This window comes from Suillus subalutaceus (genome assembly GCF_016647625.1).
Source record: "Suillus subalutaceus strain FC151 chromosome Unknown DFJ58scaffold_20, whole genome shotgun sequence".
In the NCBI taxonomy this organism is placed as follows: Eukaryota; Fungi; Basidiomycota; class Agaricomycetes; order Boletales; family Suillaceae; genus Suillus; species Suillus subalutaceus.
Window position 1 is genome coordinate 5,791 of NW_024540269.1, and position 20,935 is coordinate 26,725.

Below are 20,935 nucleotides of genomic sequence, written 5' to 3' on the forward strand. Positions count from 1 at the left end.
CGACCAAGTGAAGTGCGCAGCTACCACAGTACTGGCACAGAAAGCACATGAACATGGAGGCCTCTCACTAGAAGAACTTCAGCACTGGGTCAATGAACAGTGTCAGCAAAACAGAATGCCACCAGCCTTTACATTACCCGAACAAGAGGTCCCAGGACAAACAATACCTCAGCAACCAGACAGACCACAGAAGTGGCGCATATGCCAAAACTTTAACAAGGTCAACCGACATACAGTCATCGCCCCCATGCCACAAGGAGACATCCACGCCAAACAACTCCGGCTCAGTGGACATCAATATGTTTCGGTTTTCGATTTCGCATCAGGGTTTTACACCATTGAAGTACCGGAGGAATCAAGACCATACATGGCATTCTATGTTGAGGGAAGAGGCTGGTTCTGGTACAAACACATGCCAATGGGGCTCACAGGTGCACCATCCACATTTGCAGACATGACCGCTACTCACTTACATGATTTGATTGCAGATGGTACAATGGAACTATTCGTCGACAACGGAGCATGTGCAGCAAACACCTTCGACGAAATGCTAGAGAAACTCACGCGGGTCTTCGAGCGTTGCAGAGAACGGAAACTGTCCCTTTCCCCGTCGAAGTGCAGACTATTCATGACGGAGACCACGTTTGCGGGTGCCACAGTAGGGCCACAAGGCGTCCAGCCAGACCTAGAAAAATTAACGGCCATTGTGAATTGGGTACAACCAGCTGACGCACTTAACTTGGAATCATTCTTAGGTCTCACAAGTTACTTCCGTGACCTCGTACAAGGATACTGCCAAACGAGAAGGACCATTACAGGATTTGGTGAAAATAACGCCACTCCAAGTACCATACACCAAAAACATGTATCGGCGCACACTACGTGACTTCAAGTTAGCAGAATGATGGACCTAGGAACATACAAAAGCCTTCCTAACTCTCAAAGCAGCCCTTGTTGCACAGCCCATATTGCAAGCGCCTCGATATGACGGATTGCCATCTGTGGTAACATCCGATGGATGCCAAGAAGGCCTAGCAGCAGTATTGTCCCAACGTACTCACATTCAGAAACCCTCGGGCAAATGGGTAGAGCGACTCCTGCCAATAGGATTCGCATCAAAGCGTACATCAGCGTCCGAGCAAAAGTACAAACCTTTCCTATTAGAATTTGCGGCCCTAAAATTCGGATTGGATAAGTTTTCGGACATGGTATGGGGTTTCCCAGTGGAGATAGAAACTGACTGCCAGGCACTACAAGATGTACTCCTCAACGACCACATGAATGTAGCACATGCATGCTAGAGAGATGGAATCCTCGCACATTGAATAATCGACGTTAGGCACGTACCAGGGAAACTCAATGTGATAGCCGACGGGTTAAGCAGACAATGGGAAGGGCAACCAAGAGATATCGGGCTATTGGATGGTAGCGACTGGACCGTCAGTGAAGACTGGGAAGCAAACACTGGATTAGTCAATGATATCCTATTTAGCACTCCCACAAATGAATCGCAACTCACCAAAAGCTTACAGGAACGATTTGTCAACAAACCAGTGTTTCGTGAAGTCATCAAATCGATTGGACAACTGAATTCAACAGGGCCACTCAGAGATCGGAAATGTGCAAAGCACAGGGCCTTGCAATATATGATCGAAGACGGGAAGTTATGGCGCTTACGGGGAGGCACAGCAGTACAAGCGCGAGGAAGGGTAGAATGCATCACGCAAGAAGAAGAAAAGCAACTCGCAATTCGACAACATGAAGAAGGAGGACACTGGGGGCGAGACGCAATCAAAATCGCCCTCACAGATTGCATCTACAGCCCAAGATTAGATGTATCTATCATGTCGGCCATCATGGACTGCGCTAAGTGCAAAAACTTTGGAACACCGCATTTGCACTCACTTCTAGAACCCATCACACACAGACACCCCTTTGAACTACTTGTAGGCGACTACTTGATGTTACCGAAAGCCGGTGGATACAGCACACTGGGTGTATATCTGGACACTTTCTCACAGCACGTCTGGGTGTACAAATACAAGTCAGCAGGTACCACGAAGACAACGATCAACAGCCTCTCACAAATATTTCGGAACTTCGTCGCATCAGAAACATTCATGAGCGACGGTGGTAAGCACTTTAACAATTCGGAGGTTCGAGGACTTCTGTATGAAATGGACTTGCAAAACGCACGTAGTAGCAGCCTATTCACCATGGATTAATGGGCTTGTGGAAGATACTAACAAAATACTGTTACACATACTCAAGCATCTCTGTGCACCGAACCTAGGTGAAGATGACTACGAAGCAATCTCCTGGAACACATTGCCAAACAGCTGGCCGAAGCACCTTGACGAGGCAGTAATGGCACTCAACTACTGAATACTCCCAGCGTTGAAGTTTTCACCAAAGGAGCTCCTATTAGGCCAAGTAATCAATACACCTCACACAGACCTAACTAACTGCACATCAGCCATTCGACACTCGGACATCAACACGCACATGGCATACGTAGGACAACAACAGTTAGACGGGTATGATGCTATTGTACAGCATGTGATCAAGCGGAAAGCGGTGTTTGACAAACGAGTACTCGCGCGATCACCAAGGGAAGTCATATTTTCACCAGGACAACTCACTCAATTTCATCACAGTGGCATACACAACACGCTCGAAGCGAAGAGGAAGCTACTACCAAAATGGTCAATACCCTGTAGAATCACAGAGCGACTATGCAACTTGTACCGGTTGGAATACCTAGACTGCAGTCCTATCCCAAGAGAATTCCACGCCAGATGACTGTGCATGTTCATTCCCAGAGAAGGGACCAAACTAGCAGAAGAACAAAAGAGGCAAGAAGAACAAGCAAAGACGAGAGCAGAGAGCATAGAGGAAGAACAACTGCAGAATGACAAAGATCTAGTTGACAAAGACGATCCGGGAGACGAAGACCATGATGACGAAACAGGAGAGAATGATAGAGACTAGAGAGGATGAGGACATGGTCGACGAGGACGTCTCCGTTTTTTGAGGGGGGCACGTGGAGTAGGGGACCCCTAGGGAGGAGGGTCACAGAGGTGCGGGGTTTGCCGGGGTTTGCAGTGTTTGTCAGCAGCTAGTCACAATGCACAGATGTAGTAGCCAGTCATCATCTCTTCTTGGTTTCAGGCCACCTAAGCGGCGAGCACCACTCCAATGTCATTACGTATTCATAGCGCTTACTGCTCCTATCCCTTCCGCTTCCGATGTGATTTCCATAGTATAAAGTTTGCTGACTTACTACTCCATCATTATTACTCCCCTTTGCTGTACTTCTCTCGCTATTGGGTTTTACTTGAAAGTAGTAGTCACCACTTGGGCGCACTTTGTGTTTCCAATGATTATCGTTATCCAGCTATACTAGACTATTATCCGTGCTCATTATAACACTCGCTCTGCATTTGCACTCACTTTGCACATCTGTTTCCTTATCCGGTATTCTCCCGCACAACACGCGCCTTAGCGCTCACCTTCTCACGCTCGCGCTTACCTTAGTGCGCTCTCTCGCGCTCACTTCGCTTTTCCTCTCATGCTTTTGTGCATCCATTGCACTACAAGGGTCTTTCATTCATCTGGCTCTGTGTTCAGTAGCAGTCCCCTTTAGGGTCGAACGTTCTTGCATTCTGCGAGTATAGCAGCTAGGCAGAGCCAAGACTCACTTATACTGGTTGAGCATTTTTAGATATTTCATATCAGCCCAGCCAGGTTGAGATCGCCTCAGCGCTCTTCCTGCTCTTCAGCTTCCTTCTCAGCTCTGTCTCATTCCCTGCGCTCCTGTAACTTGTGGGCTTCATCTTCCTTCTGTTGCTGCCATGCCTCAATACGCTCGTGTCACTTGAGACCCCAACCTTCTGCCATCTGCACTAGAGCCTCTTCTCTGGTAGCGCCACCATCCATTAGGGCATTGAGCCAACCATGATATGCTGCTGACTCAAAGTTTGGTTGTGCTTCTAGAGCTGGGTCTGCTTCAATGCAATCCATGGTATTCCGGGGGAATTCAGAATGTGTTTGCTGGAATAGGGTGCTGAGCTCTTGACAGAAAGGTACTTGTGAGATGAAACTATTGATGAAGTTGATGAACGGAGGAAAAGAAAGGAGGAACGAGACGATATCGTTGAGACGGGAAGATGCAGTGTCGCAGTACGAAGACAAAAGGTTCGTACTGCTCCCGACGCTTGCACAAAGACCTAATTCTATTCCTCCGCTCATACCTCATTACATAATAGAATATCAATTTTGATTTTGGGTGCATGCCGATTGTTCATACTGCCTGAGAAAGTCAGCCATGGGATGCTCGTACACATCCTCCCAAAAATCTTCCAAATTATTCATGCTGTGCATCGCGCTTTGAATGGTGTTGTTGATGTGACCGCGTACGACGAATAGTGTTCCATAGACACCAGTCCGAACTTGCAGATCATCTAGCTTCAAGGGAAAAAAATCAAGTTCAGTTGATTCCCATCAAGATTCAGACTTACCTCTTTTACTATCCTATCCGTCGTGGCTACAACATCTCATGCAGCTGCCTGATTGTTTGCCCAAACACTAACGACTTTTCTTTCACGATGCTCCTCAAGAGCTGCAATGTAGGCTTCCTTCTGTTTCTTTGTCAGATTCTTAGTTTCGGGGTCAGTCATAACCATCTCAGTGGAGTTCGGCCATTGAGTATCAAGAGCCTGTGGGTCGATCTAGTTGGCGCAAGGTAAGCTTTGTGATAGCATTGAGTAGAAAAATCATTTGACTTACCCACATTCATCTCTTTTGCCTTGGCATGAACAAGTGCATGGATCAATTGACTCTTGCGTGAGGTGCAATAACGCATCTGATTACTGGTGATGTCATTGATTTGTTTGGGAGTAATGTAGTGCGCCCGTGACAGTGCTTCGATCTTCATCTTCTGTCCATCCAGGTATTCAGCGACAGCGTCATGTAAGTGCTTCGTTCTCTTGATCTTCTGGTCCCTCTTGATTTTTCAAGATGCCTTTTGAGCATCCATTAGTCGAGGTGGTAGCAGTTCAAGGGTGGATAATGGCTTGCGATGGGTTCCATGCTGCCCAGGAGGACGTGTTTGCTTCACGGAGTGACTCCCTACTGGCGTCCAGGCACCTCTGCTTCAGTGTTACCCGGTGAGCCTTCATCATGGCTTGAGGTTACAAAGTGCTGAGGAGACGGTGTACAAGCAGGCGGTGTCCTGCATGATTTGGGAATCATGCATGGACATGACTACTAGGTATCCCCCTAAAAGACAAAGTCTGTTAGCTTAGTCCTCAGACTAGTCAACCCATACCTTGGTATCAAACCTTGGTCCAATAGTTTCAGTTTTCCCTCAGTGATTCATGAATCCACCATGTTTTGAAGAAAAGTCATATGTGAGATGGGAATCACATAATGACCTAGTTGATGTGAGAAGCAAATTGAAGGTTAAGGTATTGCCTTTCCTTTGGCTTATTCACTTTGGCTAGAGAAACCCATAGAGAAAAGTTCAAAGCCTAACAAAAACCTATCTAAAAAGCCCGCGTATTGTGTACTATTATTTGTTCCATTATTTCTGAGTTGTTTTCTCTAGTGTTTCTTTACTTTACTTTTCTATTAGGATGCTCTGACTAATCAGATGCTTCATAAAATTGTACCTACAGGGTATGATGTCATAATGATGTCATCAATTCCAGAATGTTCCATGGAATTTGCTAGAACATTCCAATGACTCATAATGACTCAGAATGACTCAGAATAATGTCATTATCCCACCATGAATATTCTGGAATGTTCTTTTGCACCTGCTAGAACATTCTGCTCCAGTTTTTGGGATATTCTTCTCACATTCTGAAGTCATTACATCACCTTTTTACTTACATAATATTCCCACACAAAATGTATATAAGGAGAGCCCATTCTCCCCCAAAAAAATAGATCTCCCACTTGTTGCATTCAAGAATCTCCCACTTGAACCAATTGAACTCTCACCTAAGAAGCTTCACCCTGAACAGATTGTTGCTTACAAAGCCCATTTCCTTCGTAAGTTCTGTCCAGACAAGTGCAGGGAAAGTGTTTCCCTTGAGATTATGTAAGTTTCTCGCGATAGAAACCCAGTTTTGTGAGACCAGCGTTCTCACCACGTAGTGTTTACTAACCAACATGAGCTTTGGTCATCATTGTTATTTGTGAGACCAGCGTTCTCACCAGGTATTTGTATATTGACCAACACGAGCTTTGGTCATTGTTGTTATTTGTCATTGTTTTCTATTTGTCATTTGTTGTTATTTGTGAGACCAGTGTTCTCACCAGGTATTTGTATATTGACCAACACGAGCTTTGGTCAACATAGTCACATTTGAGACCAGCTTCTCAACAGTTTATTGTATATTCAGGAAACCAATTCAAGTGTCTAGACGGTATATCCTAGACAATCCCATAGTTTCAATCAGAGATAATAAAGCTCTGGCTAAGTTAATCTAACTGATTGGTTTAGCGAGCCTCCCAAGAACTCACATGTTATCTACCACAAAAGAGAAAAGTCGTAGACCGTGTTAATCGAGGACTGGCAAGAAGTCTTATCAAGTGTAATTGTGGTGTCATTACATTCTTACACGTATTTATATAAGACCCTCGGTTATTAAGACAGCTAGAGCTCTGGACTGGAAGGCTGAGGTGATGGTGTATGAGCAGGGGGGAGCTCTGGATAGGTTGGGATGTTGGTTTGCACATTCAAGGCTGTTACATCGTAAGTAAGAGCTAAAAGTTCATCCTTGGTAAGCGGCATCATGTACAGGTTTGGGTCATCCCAGTTGACCTTATCAAATGAGGGAAACTGTCTACTGCCAGCATTGCTGACTGGAAAAGAACCATCATCCGATGGGTTAGGTGGCGTACCTTCACCCCCAGGAAGCAAATCCAGCCAATCTGTGGTTGAGATGAAATCACCATTGGCATCGAAATCATCGGCTTCATAGAGGTAACTCATACTGGGAGTTGTAAGTAGAAAAGTGCAGGTGCAGACACAACTTCAAAATTTGGTGTGTAACAGATGGTAATGTGTCCTATCATTTCATGACATTTTGTTTAAAAAATATATTAGCTTATTAGCGAAGGCAGTGCAATGATCGAGGCATACCAGTATGATGTGTTAGCGGGAGTTCGGTGGATTCCTGAGTTAATGAAGAGAAATGTCACAATATAACTCTGATAATAAGAGGAAGACTACCTTTTCCTTGAGAGCCTTGTCTAACTTCATGACACTAACTAGAGGATCAGTATCGTCCTCCAGCACGTCAACTACCGCCTGGTTCTTGTGGTTTAGTAGGACTGAGCACCCAGGCTCGATCCTGTCTTGTCGACAAAACTCATGATCGAAATGTATGACTCCAGGTCATTTGCGGTACTGGTTAGTATGCCCACCATCATGTTGAAGTATCTGCAGAAACATCACAAGCCAGGTCAATGTGACTCTGGAGGCACAAACCCATCACACACCTTCTGATATATCCATCCCGGTGAATGCTACTTTCCCCCCGCGACCTCCAGGAGCGCCAATACACAATTGATTGCGATAAAATATAGACAACAGATATGAGCACTGACCATAATTAGTTGGAGACTCATCTGAGTTCCTGCAGAGTTTAAATTCCAACAATGGGTCCAGGAAGTGATAGAGTCGGTGTAGAGACTCGCATTTCTGCAGGCTGTTATGGGCTCATATTACAAATTCTGACAACTGGCCTTCATGGTGTTACGAACTAGGATGGTTCTGATGTATGGCTACTCAGTAAGAGTAATCGGCCAAGGTCGGTTCAAGGCTTCAGCGTATACCAAAGTTCAATGTTTCACTAAGACAAGACAAGGAGAGTGTCCTTGGCTTGAATCGAGTTTCTGATGACTTAAAATTGGAGGTCTTAAGTGAAGGAAGTTCCAGGTAAAACCTAGTAAGATTAAAGTAAAGAACTACATAGTACAAAGCGAGTTTATATAGTGAAAGGTAACTGCTTTAGGGCCGGTACAACAGAGTCAGAATGAGTCAGAGATAAGAGCGAGTCAGAGATAAGAGCGAGTCAGAGATAAGAGCGAGTCAGAGATAACAAGAATAGATCACCTAGCGACGGCATGATAGCGATTGTGGTGTAATACAACTGGCGATAAGAGAAGCGATCATGACGTAATACAAAGTAAGAAAAGGAAAATGAATAGGGGCGTACTTGACTGTAACATTACCCCGTTACTATCGTTGAAATCACCGATTTCAACAATCAAAATTATCGTAAGCGTCATCGTTGTCATGATCTCCAGCACATTGAACGAACAGTCTCTCGTCTTCTTCGATCGAGATTTGTTCCATAGCAGCGTCTTTATCAGCCTCCCATCTAGAGAGGGCCTCATAGAAGCCTTCGTCCGTCCATACTAGCGGAATAGGCTTTTCTCCTTTAAGGTCTTTGCAAAAGACGGAAAGGTGTCCTGGTGCGAGATTACGACATATGCGGCAGAAATATGTGGGGCAGTTCTTGTGACGATGACTGACAAGGTTACAGTTGCGACACATAAAGTTATCATGGGGTTCGGTCTTTACGATGGTGACGGAGGATGATTGTGGAGGCAGGGATGGTGTCTTGGAACGTAAAGTGCGGTTGCGAGAAGTAGGGGAGATGGAGATCTCTCGCTTGGAGGGTCGTCGACGGGTAGGGCGTATACGGGGAGTCGTTGCCGCCGGGGCAGACGTAGTATCAGTCGATATGTCCGGTACAGTAGGAGGAGTGATAATATTAGATGTATGCTCAACAGGAGTTGGTATCTCAACCGGAGGTGGAATGGGAATTGCGACATGTGGGGAGGGTGGTCTAGCGATTGGGTTTGTTGCAATTCATTCAGTGACGATATGGATTGCCTCTCTAACAACTTCTTTGGTAGAGGTAGGCATAAGACGTATTGCAGTGTTGCAAATGCGAATATGAAGATGACGGAAAATGGTTTCAAGACGTTGGTCATTAATAAGTCCTGCGTTCCGTTTGACAAGATTGGCGGCGCGAATGATATTAATGAGGAGCGTGCTAGAGAGGGCCCCTTGTTCAGCAAGGAGGTGGTCTATATCGATAGCGTATTGTTCAGAAAGGAGGGCGGATTCAAATAGCGTATTGGTTTTGATATCGTCAAGGATGGTGAAATAGTTTGGGGATTCAATAGTTTTGGTCAACGTGACGGATGTCGTGGATGGGGAAGTGGCGAGACCTGCGGACATGTTATCAAGGGTTTTGACGAGAGTTTGGAGTTGCAGGAGGCAGATTTGAAGAGTGTGAAGTTCTGAGAAGGACATTTCTTTGTTCAGATTCTTATAACTGGTGAGCTTTCTTATAAGCAGCGAGGATTGTGGAAGCGTTGCCGAGGTTCTCTGTGGGAATCCATTCGTTACTGGCGGAAGAGTATCCTTTCCAGGATACGAGATAGCGTCTACATTTACCCGTGCCTTTATGCGATAAGATTGCTTCGACTTCGTATTCTTCTTCGTTATCGATGATATCAGGTGGAGGATCAGGGAAATTAGGACCGTGGATTTTGGTTTCGTGATAGGATGATAGCTCGGAAGCATGGAACGTGGGGTGAACCTTCCATTGTTCTGGGAGTTGGAGTGTGAATGTGATAGGGGAGAGTACGGCTTTCACGGTAAAGGGTCCGTATTGTTTCGGGGCGAGTTTTCGTGATGGTAACTGCGTGATAAGATTCTTCCCCGATAACCAAACCTTATCTCCAACTTTCCATGGTTGGTATTTCTTCCCATATGATCGTGCAGCCATTCGTTGCATTGCCAGGTTATGACAAGAAATAGCTTCTTCGCGTATCTTCTGAAGGAGGCGGAGCCGTTCTTCTGCGGCTGGTACAGTAGAATCTGGGAGTACATGAGGGAGAGCCCGTGGCTCGTATCCCATCATAAGGAAGAATGGGGATGCGTTGCGAGAGTCGTGTTTTCGGTGGTTATGGACAAATTTGGACATGGGGATGTCTTCAACCCATTCTTCTGGGTTATTGCGGCAATAGATTCGGAGATAGGTTTCTAGTTCTTGATTCAAACGTTCGGTTTGACTGTCCATTTGTGGATGATAGGCAGTGGAAGCGGTGATGTCGTATTTCAAAAGCTTTGCAAGGGCTTTAGAGAATTTGGATATGAATTGTGGTCCTCGATCTGAGATCACCTTCTCATGGAGTCCGAAGCGGCGGTAGACGTATTTGAAAGACTTCTTTGCTACGCCTTCTGAGGTGATGGTTTTCATACAAGGAATGAGAATTACCCCCTTCGTAAGACCATGGTCTACCACAACCATGATAGAATCAAAACCATTGCAAGGTGGCAAATCAGTGATGAGGTTGATGGATACCTGGGCAAAAGGGGTAGATACTGAGGAGGGGATGGGGACGAGCGGGGGGGGTGGTAGGATGAGTATCGGATTTCATTTGCTGACAAAGGGCGCAACCCTCAACGTATTTTCGGATATAAGTTCCCATTGACGGCCACCAAAAGTCGCGTTAAACCAGTTCTTCGGTTTTAAAGCAACCGGGATGACCTGCTGTGGCGTGATCATGGGTTCGTTCTAAAATAGAATGGCGCCCAGCCGGTCGGACGTAGGCACGATCCTTATAGAATAAGACGTCATCCTTAATCGTCCAGTCAGAGAGATCCGATTTCATAGGAGGGAGACAAAGGCCATTCAAAGCATCAGAGGCGGCCTGGAATATGGGGTCGGTGTCATCAGGATCAGGATTTGCAAGAGTGGTCATGAGTTCTTGATCGAGAAGGCGGATAAACATGGAATCGAGGAGGAGTGTCATATCTTCATTATCGACGGTATCTGGCGCATGATCAGGTCGTCAAGATAAGGCATCTGGTGCGGCGAGTTTGGTCCCTGGTACGTGATGGAGTTCGATATCATAACAAGAGAGAAGAAGTTGCCATCTTGCTTGACGACGGGTCAACTTCTGTGCTGTTCAGAAATAGAGGAGGTTCTTATGATTGGTGAATATGATGACGGGATGTGGGTTTCCTTCAAGGTAATGGCACCATTCTTGGAGTGCTCGTATAACGGCGAGGAGTTCGCGATCGAAGATTTGATAATTACGTTCTGCCGGGTTCAGAGATTGGGATAGATATCCGCATGGATGATATACGCCGTTTTCATTGGTTTGTAGTAAGACAGCACCAGTTGCAACAAGGGATGCATCGGTGGCTACTGCAAATTGTCGAGATGGATCAGGGTTACGGAGGACAGGTTGTTTCAGGAAACACTCCTTGAGTGTTGTAAATGCTTCTTGACATGGTGTGGACCAAAGGAAGACGTTGTCTTTTTTTGTCAGATTGATAAGGGGTTGTGCGATATCGGAATAATGAGGGATAAAGTTTCGGTAGAAGTTACAGAATCCAAGGAACGATCTAGTTTCTTCAACAGTGGATGGGGTTGGCCAATCGCGAATTCCATCGGTCTTGGCAGCATCCATGGCGACACATCCTGGGCGAATAATCATATCAAGATATTCGACCTCCTGCGCATCAAAGGTACATTTTTCCGGTTTCAAAAAGAGTCGTTCTTCGTGAATCTTTGTCAAAATGCAACGAGTATGGGCATGGTGTTCATCAAGGTTATCTGAAAGATGAGGATATCGTCCATATAGATTACCAGCCATCCTTCATTAATCTCCTGTTGGAACGTGCGGTTCATGTAGGCTTGGAACGTGGCTGGGGAGTTGCAAAGTCCAAAGAACATGACATTCGGCTCATAGAGTCCAAATTCGGTAGTGAATGCGGCCTTCCACCTGTCATCAGGGTGAATACGGATGTTGTTATAACCGGATCGAACATCCATCTTGGTAAAATACTTTGCTCCGTGTAGCCGTGCAACGAGGGATAGGGGAAGCGGCAATGGATAAGCATTCTTGACCATCCAATCATTGATGTACCGATAATCTTGACAGGGTCGGAGATCTCCGCTTTTCTTTCCCACAAAGAAGAATTCGCTGGCTTGTGGCGATTTAAATTCCAAAATAAAACCTTTCTTCACGTTTCATCAATGAATGCTTTGACAGCGGTTCGTTCAGTGACGGAGAGAGGATAGATTTTCGACGTATTGGGAATGAATCCGGGCTTCATTTCAATACGGTGGTCAATACTGGGTCGTTCAGGGGGTAGTTGGTTACGACCATCTTTGGTGAAGATGTCGGTGAAATCGTGTAGATAGGATGGTACAAGTTCTTCGAAAGTTTTCTTCTTCTGTTCTAAGCCCACAGCTAGAGCAAACTGCTGAGCTTTGTTACTAACTTTCGCGTATTCCGTGGGCCGTGGCAGGGGTTTAACCGTGGGTTTCTGTTCCGAGTGGCTGGTCCCATCAGAAGTCAAGGGTATGTCCATAGTAGTGTTCGAAATTACCCGGAGTTCAGATGCATCAGAGGAATATTCTACTAGGAATTCGTCATCATCCAGATCATACATAGAGACTTCTCACACTGGTGCGGCAAAGTTCTCTTGTGTCCAGACATCTTCCTTAGTATCAAAGGTTTCATCGTCGTCATCAGGGATGGGGAGTAGATCGGGAATGGGAAGAACGGGTGATGCTTCTTCGTCGATAACTTCTTCGATGGTTGCTTTCGGATAAACGATAGGGGTTTCGATAACTGGTGTTTTCCTAAGTTTGGATTGTTTCCAGGTTCGATCGATGGGTTCTTGTCGAAATAGAAGTGGAAGGTCGTTCTTCTTCCTTTCTTTGTCGACTTCTTCTTCAACTTGATTACTCTTCTCTGTTCGAGAGAGGACGAGGGTTTCGGCTGCCCAGTCAATAACCGGGTTCATAGCCCGTAGCCAGGGAATTCCAAGGAGGATTTGGTCCCTTCTACTGAGGCGTGTCACGTTGAACTTTCCAATCATGGTTCGTTCATCGATTTTGATAGTAAGGACACAGTATCAGCGTATAGCTCCGCTTTTGGAGTAGCTTCCATCGGCGGTAGTAACCCTAAAGGGTTTACTGAGGGTGTGGGTTCAGATCTTGTGCTTCTTGATGAAGTCTGCTGAGATAAAAGTTCCGGCTGCTCCGGAATCGACAACTGCGGTGGTTTCAACGGTTTTCAGACGTGTTTTCAAAATTAGGGAAAGGGGAACCCGAAGTTCTTTTCGTTCACCAACTTTTCATACAAGTCTTATGGGTACATCGAGAGATACTGACGTTGATCCAGTCTCCCATATCAAAAATCCTCATTGAGACGACAGACTTCCGCTTCTTCTTCTTCTTCTTCTTCTTCACTGCTTTATACTTCTTTGCGGCGTATCGGGGTTTTCCCTTTCTTCTTTTCAGGACAGTTCTTGAAAAGATGTCCGGTCTTGTGACAGGTGAAACATTTTCTGGTCCAGAAATGCTCAGCGCGTTCTTCTTCAGAAAGCCGATCAATTACCATGGCGTTGGGATCCTTAGATGGTACGTATCGGTTAGATTCGAAGTTCTTCTTCTTCTGTGGTTGGTGACGTGCTCTGATAGCGTTCAGATGAAAGCGTGAGTTGTCAAGATTGATGCAGGTGGTAAGGATGACTTTGAAGTCGTCAGAGACATCGCCCGTGCCATAGAGGCAAGCGAGCAGCCCTGGATGTAATCCATCTAAGAAGAATTGCTTCTTCGCAACATCACCTTGAATTCCTGCCCTTCGTGTGAGCATCAAGAATTCCAAGATATAATCTTGGAGTTCGGTTCCTTGTTTCAGACTGCGAAGCTTGGCTAATGCGGTTCCCGAGGGATCAAGCGGTTTAAACGCGCTCTTGAAGTCGGCGAGGAATTCGGCCCATGTACCGTATCCTTTGATGAGGCCTACAGTAGTCTTGTTGTTGGGATCTTGCGCTTGTCTGAGGAAGTCTTCCTTCCAGTAGCGCGTGTTTCCTTCATTCATGAAGGAAGTTACAAAAATAATTTTCTGTTTGTCGTCAACATAGATCTTCTCATTGATGTCGAGATAAGACATGCACAACATCAAAAATCCTTCGGATTTATCTCTATCCCCGTCAAAGACTGGGGGAGATCCGATCTTGATTTCAACAGGTTTCGAGGAAGACATTGGGGGGTTCAAAGGTGGTAGGGGTGGTACAGCACCTAAGTTCAAAGCGCCAAAAATTGGTGTTAATGACGTCAGCTTGTTTCAGCTTCTAGGGACCTGGGGTTCTATCTGTCGTGATGACCAGGGTTTGTTCTTTCTGAGCTACAGCGCGTGATGGCGATGTATTCGTGGAAGACTTTAATCTTTTGTTACGAACTAGGATGGTTCTGATGTATGGCTACTCAGTAAGAGTAATCGGCCAAGGTCGGTTCAAGGCTTCGGCATATACCGAAGTTCAATGTTTCACTAAGACAAGACAAGGAGAGTGTCCTTGGCTTGAATCGAGTTTCTGATGACTTAAAATTGGAGGTCTTAAGTGAAGGAAGTTCCAGGTAAAACCTAGTAAGATTAAAGTAAAGAACTACATAGTACAAAGCGAGTTTATATAGTGAAAGGTAACTGCTTTAGGGCCGGTACAACAGAGTCAGAATGAGTCAGAGATAAGAGCGAGTCAGAGATAAGAGCGAGTCAGAGATAAGAGCGAGTCAGAGATAAGAGCGAGTCAGAGATAAGAGTGAGTCAGAGATAACAAGAATAGATCACCTAGCGACGGCATGATAGCGATCGTGGTGTAATACAACTGGTAATAAGAGAAGCGATCATGACGTAATACAACTGGCGATAAGAGAAGCGATCATGACGTAATACAAAGTCAGAAAAGGAAAATGAATAGGGGCGTACTTGACTGTAACACATGGCACAACTCGCACCATCATCCACTATGACTTCCACCATGGAGCACACCACTTCCTGTGAAACACGCCATAGGCACACTACTTTCTCGCACAACATGCAGTATTCCCACGTGCGCGCTTTCTCGCACTTAAGCGCACTGCATCACGCATCATCTCGGAGCATCCATCCATTGTCCGACCAGTCCCTCGGTATGTCCCTTTCATTATCTGACCATATTTGGCATATTACACTTCCTATTTCGTCATGGACCCTTACTTTACATCACTTTACCTCATTTACATACTTAGAGCGCTCCCTATTCGGCTCCAAGCCCTGGGAGAGCGCTTAGGTAGAACTTACATACTCTCATGTTCATTTTACACCCCACTTTTCCAGCTTAGCTTCCTACCACTCAGTATCTTCTACCACCATGTACTTGGCAGTTAGTACCATGCAATGCATGTATCCTTCATTGTCTTGAGGCCCTAGCATCAGTCTATAGCTAGTGGCACTATCAATATCCGTCTAGATCCGTTCTTTTCCTCTTATCAGTCTCAGTATCCATCTTCTACACTTGTGCACCGCTTGCACTACTTTCCCGCACTTTGCACACTTTCGCACTTTGCTTTCCCACACGCGCCTTCAGCGCATTTCTCGCGCTTTCACCACCATTCACCAGGGTTGATCAGCATCATTCTATGGATCCTTGCTTTCCTTGCTTCCCCTTTGGGGTCGAACATTCTTGCATTCTGCGAGTATAGCAGCTAGGCAGAGCTGAGACTCACTTATACTGGCTGAGCACTTTTCTTATATGTGCCTGCCAGGTTGTGATACCCACATCTGGATGCCAGTATCCTCTTCACCATGGCTGCATTTCTGTATTGGTACTGGGGCTGCTCAAACTCTGTATCGGTACTAGGGCTGCTCAAACTTGGACCAACAACTCAGATGAGTAAGCATGATGATCATTAAACTTCCACTGCCAGTGCAACTGCCAACAAGCGCTTAAGTGTACCTCTGTCAGAACATATTATATCAATGATATTAGAATGTATTTTGATCATCGCCAGCTATCGATGTCTCACGACAGGTTGTCTTTCATTCCTTTCCCCAAAGACTATGGTAAGCATGATCCTTCACATTTGAATCTTCCCATCTAATTTATGTATTCAAAGGGACATCTGATTCAGGGGAGATCGTGCAGCTCATCCAGGCAGCACACAGCTACACAATATTGGCTTTCCAAGCCAGGGTATGTCAATCTGTTTGACTTGCTGAAAATTTTGCTTTCCACACCGCACAGAGTTCGAGAAGCCCAAAATGCCAAAGCTCATGCTTGAGTAGCTTTGTGAGTCCATCCCATGCAACTGTACTGTTTGCGCTTACATTTCTTTTAGCAATAGGGCAAGGTAGGAACTCATTTATGTCATGGATGACATTCTCTCAATGGATCTACAGGAAGAAGAAAAAACTTGCCGAAGAGCAACCTCACACATCCACTGTCATTGAATGTACACCATCAGTAGGGCAATTACTTGGACAACTCGCTTGATCAAGATGTTGCTGCCATCGGATCACCCCAATCAGACAACAGCTACGGTCAGTTTGATCATGATGACAGTGTGCTCAGCATGGACAATGATCTGCCATGTGCCTGTCATGGTCATACTCCAACACTGCAAACACTCGAAATTCTTGTTGGAAAATGGCAGAAGGACTGGGGGTCAGAAAATACTACGTGGAATGAGGTATTCGATACTGAACTTGCATGCTCACATGCAAAGGGAGAATGGGCCACCGCTATATTCCTTGATGAAGTTGCACAATGGGCTACAGATGGGAGGACTCTACTGGAAAGTATTCGGGACATCATGTACACACACTGCCCATATTGCAGGGAGTGCCTTAAGTATGATAGCATCTTACTGTATGACTTACTGGTTTCCATCATTTCAGAGGTAAAATTCTTCGAGGTCAAACTAGATATATGTAACTAGTTTTTCATTAATGTACAAGCCCTTTGAGTGCCTGAGCAAATGCAAATGTGCCATGAACCTATAGCCTACAGACATTGAACGTATAGCAAACGTATAGCAAATGTATAGAAAGGATAGTGAACGGATAGTGAACAGATAGCGAACATGTATCTTTGGATGTCTGGCATTGTGAATAATGCCCTATTATGACATTTTGAACAAGCAGGGTGCTTCAATGGTAAGAACTTGACATACATACACGAGCCGAAGCTGAAAGAAAGTGTTATGAGTGTTGTAGAACATTTACAACTACGGCGGTGATTCAAATGGTTGTTCAACTGCACGAAATTGGATGTCACCCTGACACTACTAGCTAGTACTGCAATCAGACAATACACAGTGATCATCTGGGTGCTACACAACACAGTCACCTTATCACAGCAGGAGTAAGGTAGAAAGCATTTATTCAGTCTACTACATGCTACGGCTTGCAATCAAAACTAGATAATCCTATTTAAAGTTGGCTCATGGTCTCTGTCAAGTCCTCAACCTGCGACCACAGGTCATACGAGTCTGAGCTCACAAATGAGCCCACAGATGATGTAGGTGAAGGATGGTTGGAGGATGGCCAGAAAGGGCCACCTGGCAGTGGAACTGCCCGAACCCTGCCTTTGTCATATTTGACCGTATATGCAGTCAGTGCTTGCTGAAATGACGGGTAACGTTTCTGAACATTACCACTAACAAAATTTGTTCGTTCAGCAACGTCGGCCCTAACGACAACATCAACAATTAGCCAACAAGCCAACAGGTACCTGGGCACTTACCAGCAATAGGAACACACCAACTTCCTGGCCAATTGTTATTGCCCAGAATCCCTCAGGTGTCTCACCAGCTCGTGGAGGACAGATTTCGCTAGGCTTTGGAACTGCTGTGACTTGGCAGGGCATCTGGGTGGCTGTTTGCGAAGCCTGAGGCTGAGGGTGGGATGGTGTGGCAGTAGAAGGTCGATAGCTCGGGCGATGCAAACGAGTGGTGGTCGAAGGGAGAATGGATACTGGTTTTTTGGCAGGCGTTGATGTGGACAGTGTGATGGACTCTTTGGTTGTCTCTTTGGTTGTCTTACAGGTCCAAGTGACAGTAGTGATTTAAAGTCCGGTCTGTTCCAGTCTTTTTACCATATTTGGGAGGCAACCGGACCAGACCGGTCTTTTTATTCCCACGATATCAAAAGACCGGACTGGACTGATAAAGACCGGTATTTTCGGTCTTTTGCGGTCCTACAACCGGTTTTAAACCGGTTACAACCGAGACCGGTCCGGTGGCAGTGTACTACTCACTCCTGCAATTCCAACGGTGCTTTATTTGTATTAAACGGTTAAGATTTGAGTGAGATATGAGCATTTTACCAAACTCCACCCCACAAGTGAGTCAAATATGAAATGTCAAAAAAAAAAGTTGTTATAACTTATAAGGCTTAGGTGTCTCAATGCTAACTGTAGCCCTAGTATAGACGAGTATATAGCTGGTCTTGCCTTGTCAATTGATTATTATTTGATCTACATAAAAGCTAAGATATAAGATATCCCATTAATTTGCAGCTTTTTCTTGTGGGTCTCGTAACTTTGTCGGGTCTTGACCGTTTTACATGATCGGACCACCGTTGAAATCGCGCTGACGAGTACTACATGTACATAGCAACCGGTGTAGAGACTCGCGTTTCTCCAGGCTCATATGGGCCAAATTCACGCTTTTTCACGACGCCCTCGATATCCATGCAACGCGCCTTCTAAATCCGAAACGTGCCTCGAATGCGACATATGCACTTTCGCGCTAGCGCGTTTCTACCCATACACACTTTCGCATATCGAGTATCCACATTCCTGCAGTCGCGCATCTGTAATAACGCGCTGTGTCGCATTTCGTCTTGGTCGCGTTTCATGTTCTGTCGCGTTTCGCTGTTTCGTCGTGTTTCGTCTTGGTCGATGTTTCGCGTTTCGTCGTGTTCTGTCGCGTTTCGCCTCTGTCGCAGTTTCGCCTTTGTCGCATTTCACGCTGTCGCGTTTTTCGCATGTTGCGCCTCGCCTTCTCTCATCCTCGCATTGACGAACCCTCGCTACTGCCTGCTCGCACCTTCCCAGGTTACGCACATATGCGCCTTGGCGCATACCAGCGCGTTTGAGCGCAGTTACATCAGACTTCATCGCACTTCCCTAGGATCCTGTCGCCCGTCCTCCGCATGTCCTGTCCTAGTCCTCCAAGGTCCATTGGTGCGTGCTCTTTTCACTAGAACTCATATGGCGTCACACAGGCACTTGTACTTATCACTATGTTACATTATGGACCCTGACTTACCTCATCACCTACCTTAGTGCTCCCTACTCGGTTCCGAGGCCTGGGAACTCGCTTAGCATACTTACACGTCAGCATGTTCATTTTTCTGGGACTCACTCCCGCTCGACTACCATCAAAAAGTGTATAGTTGAAGTTTCTAGCAGAATACACTTGTTTCCCTCTAATTGGCGCTTTGACACCTTTAAGTGTCTATTTCTACATCTATCAAAGCCCTGATTCTCCCATTTGATTGTCGCCTCTACTCGAAGCACTCCGCTGTGATTGCATGAAGAGCGCCTTGGTATTGAAGCACGCTTTTCCGCACTTTCCGCCTTATCAGCGCGTTTAGGCGCTTTTAGCTAGTGCTCTTCGCTTTTGGGTACATTACTTGCCTTAGTGTCCCATCTAGGCTTGGAGACCGAACTGCTGATTATAGATCCCCCTCACCTTTCACTAGAGGAATCTTTCTCAGTCGCAATCCCCTTGGGACGACTTTCCACTCGTATCCAGAGGAGCACTTGAGAGCCCACTTCCCACTCTTCCCCCTAGCATGCAGCTATCATTCCTCGCCCTCACCGGTTTCCCAAAAGACCGGTCTTAACCGGTTCTGGACCGGTCCTTTGATTTTTTACAAACTTTGGGCAACTAGGACCGGACTGATCTTGCAACTGGAAAAGACTGCAACCGGTCCTGCTTAGGACCGGTTGCGGTCCAGTCCGGTTGCCGGTATTTTTGCGGTCCTGCAACTGGACTTTAAAACACTAAGTGACAGTGTCAAATGATGAATCTATTATTGAGCGTGAACATGTTAGTTTTTGAATGAGTATAACACCCACCTGATAGTGTCATCCCTTGCAGCAAATTGCGCATGTCCTGGATATGGTCACCCTGGGTAGGGTGGCTACTAGATGGTGTTGACATGGTAGGAGCGATCTCAGGAAAGACGTGGTCAGGGTGCTACAGATTATGAGTCACGTGGATAATAGATAAGACTTGACCCTACAGCCGTACAAATGTCTGAATGGCACGGAAAGGTGGAGTACACCAGCAAGTCCGCACAAACCTCTCTCTGTGATCCATTCAGCACATCGGGACATCAAGGGACAAGAATGGATTGCCAGTCAACTGTGCATCTAAAGTGCTCAAGCACACACAGTTGGTTCAGCAAGTGGCAAGTTCCAATGAGCGACGGCAAGCGCGTCTACAAGGTATTTAATGTTAATTTAAATACTTGAAAAAAACCCTCACCTCTTGTAAAGCTATGAGTTTGGATGAGTGTCGTGCTCTTGAAGCACTGAAAGAGGACACTAATACTACCATTGAGGACTGGGAGGCAAACTGCGATGATATGAGCTTTGGTGATGTCTGGGATGGGACTGAGCCGCTCGCTACCAGTCATGCTGGTGGCGAGTTCACTGACCTTGCAAGAGAGGTTTTAGGGGATTTCTGGAAAATGTGAGTGTTAGTAAGTGTTGACCACTGATGTGACATACCTTTGTGAGCAGTAACAATCGTGTCCAATGTGTGGATAACCACACTCGCCACGATTGTGTCCTCCGCAGGAACCAGGCATTCACAGAGCAGATGCCTGTGATGACCGATGCCTACCTTGCCTGGAGCCTCACAAAATTCAAGGAGGAGTTCAAGAGTTTTTTTGAGAGATTGCAGAATGAAGACCTGGAAAGGAACTCGGCTCAGGACTGTGGTGAATGGTCAATCAGCATGATTGACGTGTTCTGTGAGTGATCTGTTGTCATTTGCTTACTTTTAATATCAATAATGGCATGCTCATTGTAGATGCTGAGAAA

At 45.8% G+C, this 20,935-nt stretch overlaps 4 protein-coding genes across 4 annotated transcripts; 2 read left to right on the forward strand and 2 right to left on the reverse strand.

The window, feature by feature from the left end:
• Nucleotides 1-3,873: 3,873 nt before the first annotated feature.
• DFJ58DRAFT_724474 (uncharacterized protein) lies at nt 3,874-4,794 on the reverse strand (the record flags this gene model as incomplete). The annotated part of the gene is made up of 5 exons (XM_041385111.1): nt 3,874-4,246; nt 4,310-4,467; nt 4,521-4,546; nt 4,607-4,730; nt 4,789-4,794. The coding sequence occupies 5 exons, from the start codon at nt 4,792-4,794 to the stop codon at nt 3,874-3,876; spliced, it is 687 nt and encodes a 228-aa protein (XP_041247240.1).
• Nucleotides 4,795-16,448: 11,654 nt separating this feature from the next.
• On the forward strand, nt 16,449-16,814 carry DFJ58DRAFT_655494 (uncharacterized protein; the record flags this gene model as incomplete). The annotated part of the gene is made up of 1 exon (XM_041381853.1): nt 16,449-16,814. The coding sequence occupies one exon, from the start codon at nt 16,449-16,451 to the stop codon at nt 16,812-16,814; it is 366 nt and encodes a 121-aa protein (XP_041247241.1).
• Nucleotides 16,815-17,307: 493 nt separating this feature from the next.
• DFJ58DRAFT_655490 (uncharacterized protein) lies at nt 17,308-17,743 on the reverse strand (the record flags this gene model as incomplete). The annotated part of the gene is made up of 2 exons (XM_041381852.1): nt 17,308-17,566; nt 17,634-17,743. 2 exons carry the CDS (start codon nt 17,741-17,743, stop codon nt 17,308-17,310), a joined length of 369 nt encoding a protein of 122 aa, XP_041247242.1.
• Nucleotides 17,744-20,388: 2,645 nt separating this feature from the next.
• Nucleotides 20,389-20,873, forward strand: DFJ58DRAFT_724481 (uncharacterized protein; the record flags this gene model as incomplete). Its single annotated transcript, XM_041385112.1, has 2 exons — nt 20,389-20,582; nt 20,633-20,873. 2 exons carry the CDS (start codon nt 20,389-20,391, stop codon nt 20,871-20,873), a joined length of 435 nt encoding a protein of 144 aa, XP_041247243.1.
• Nucleotides 20,874-20,935: the final 62 nt, after the last annotated feature.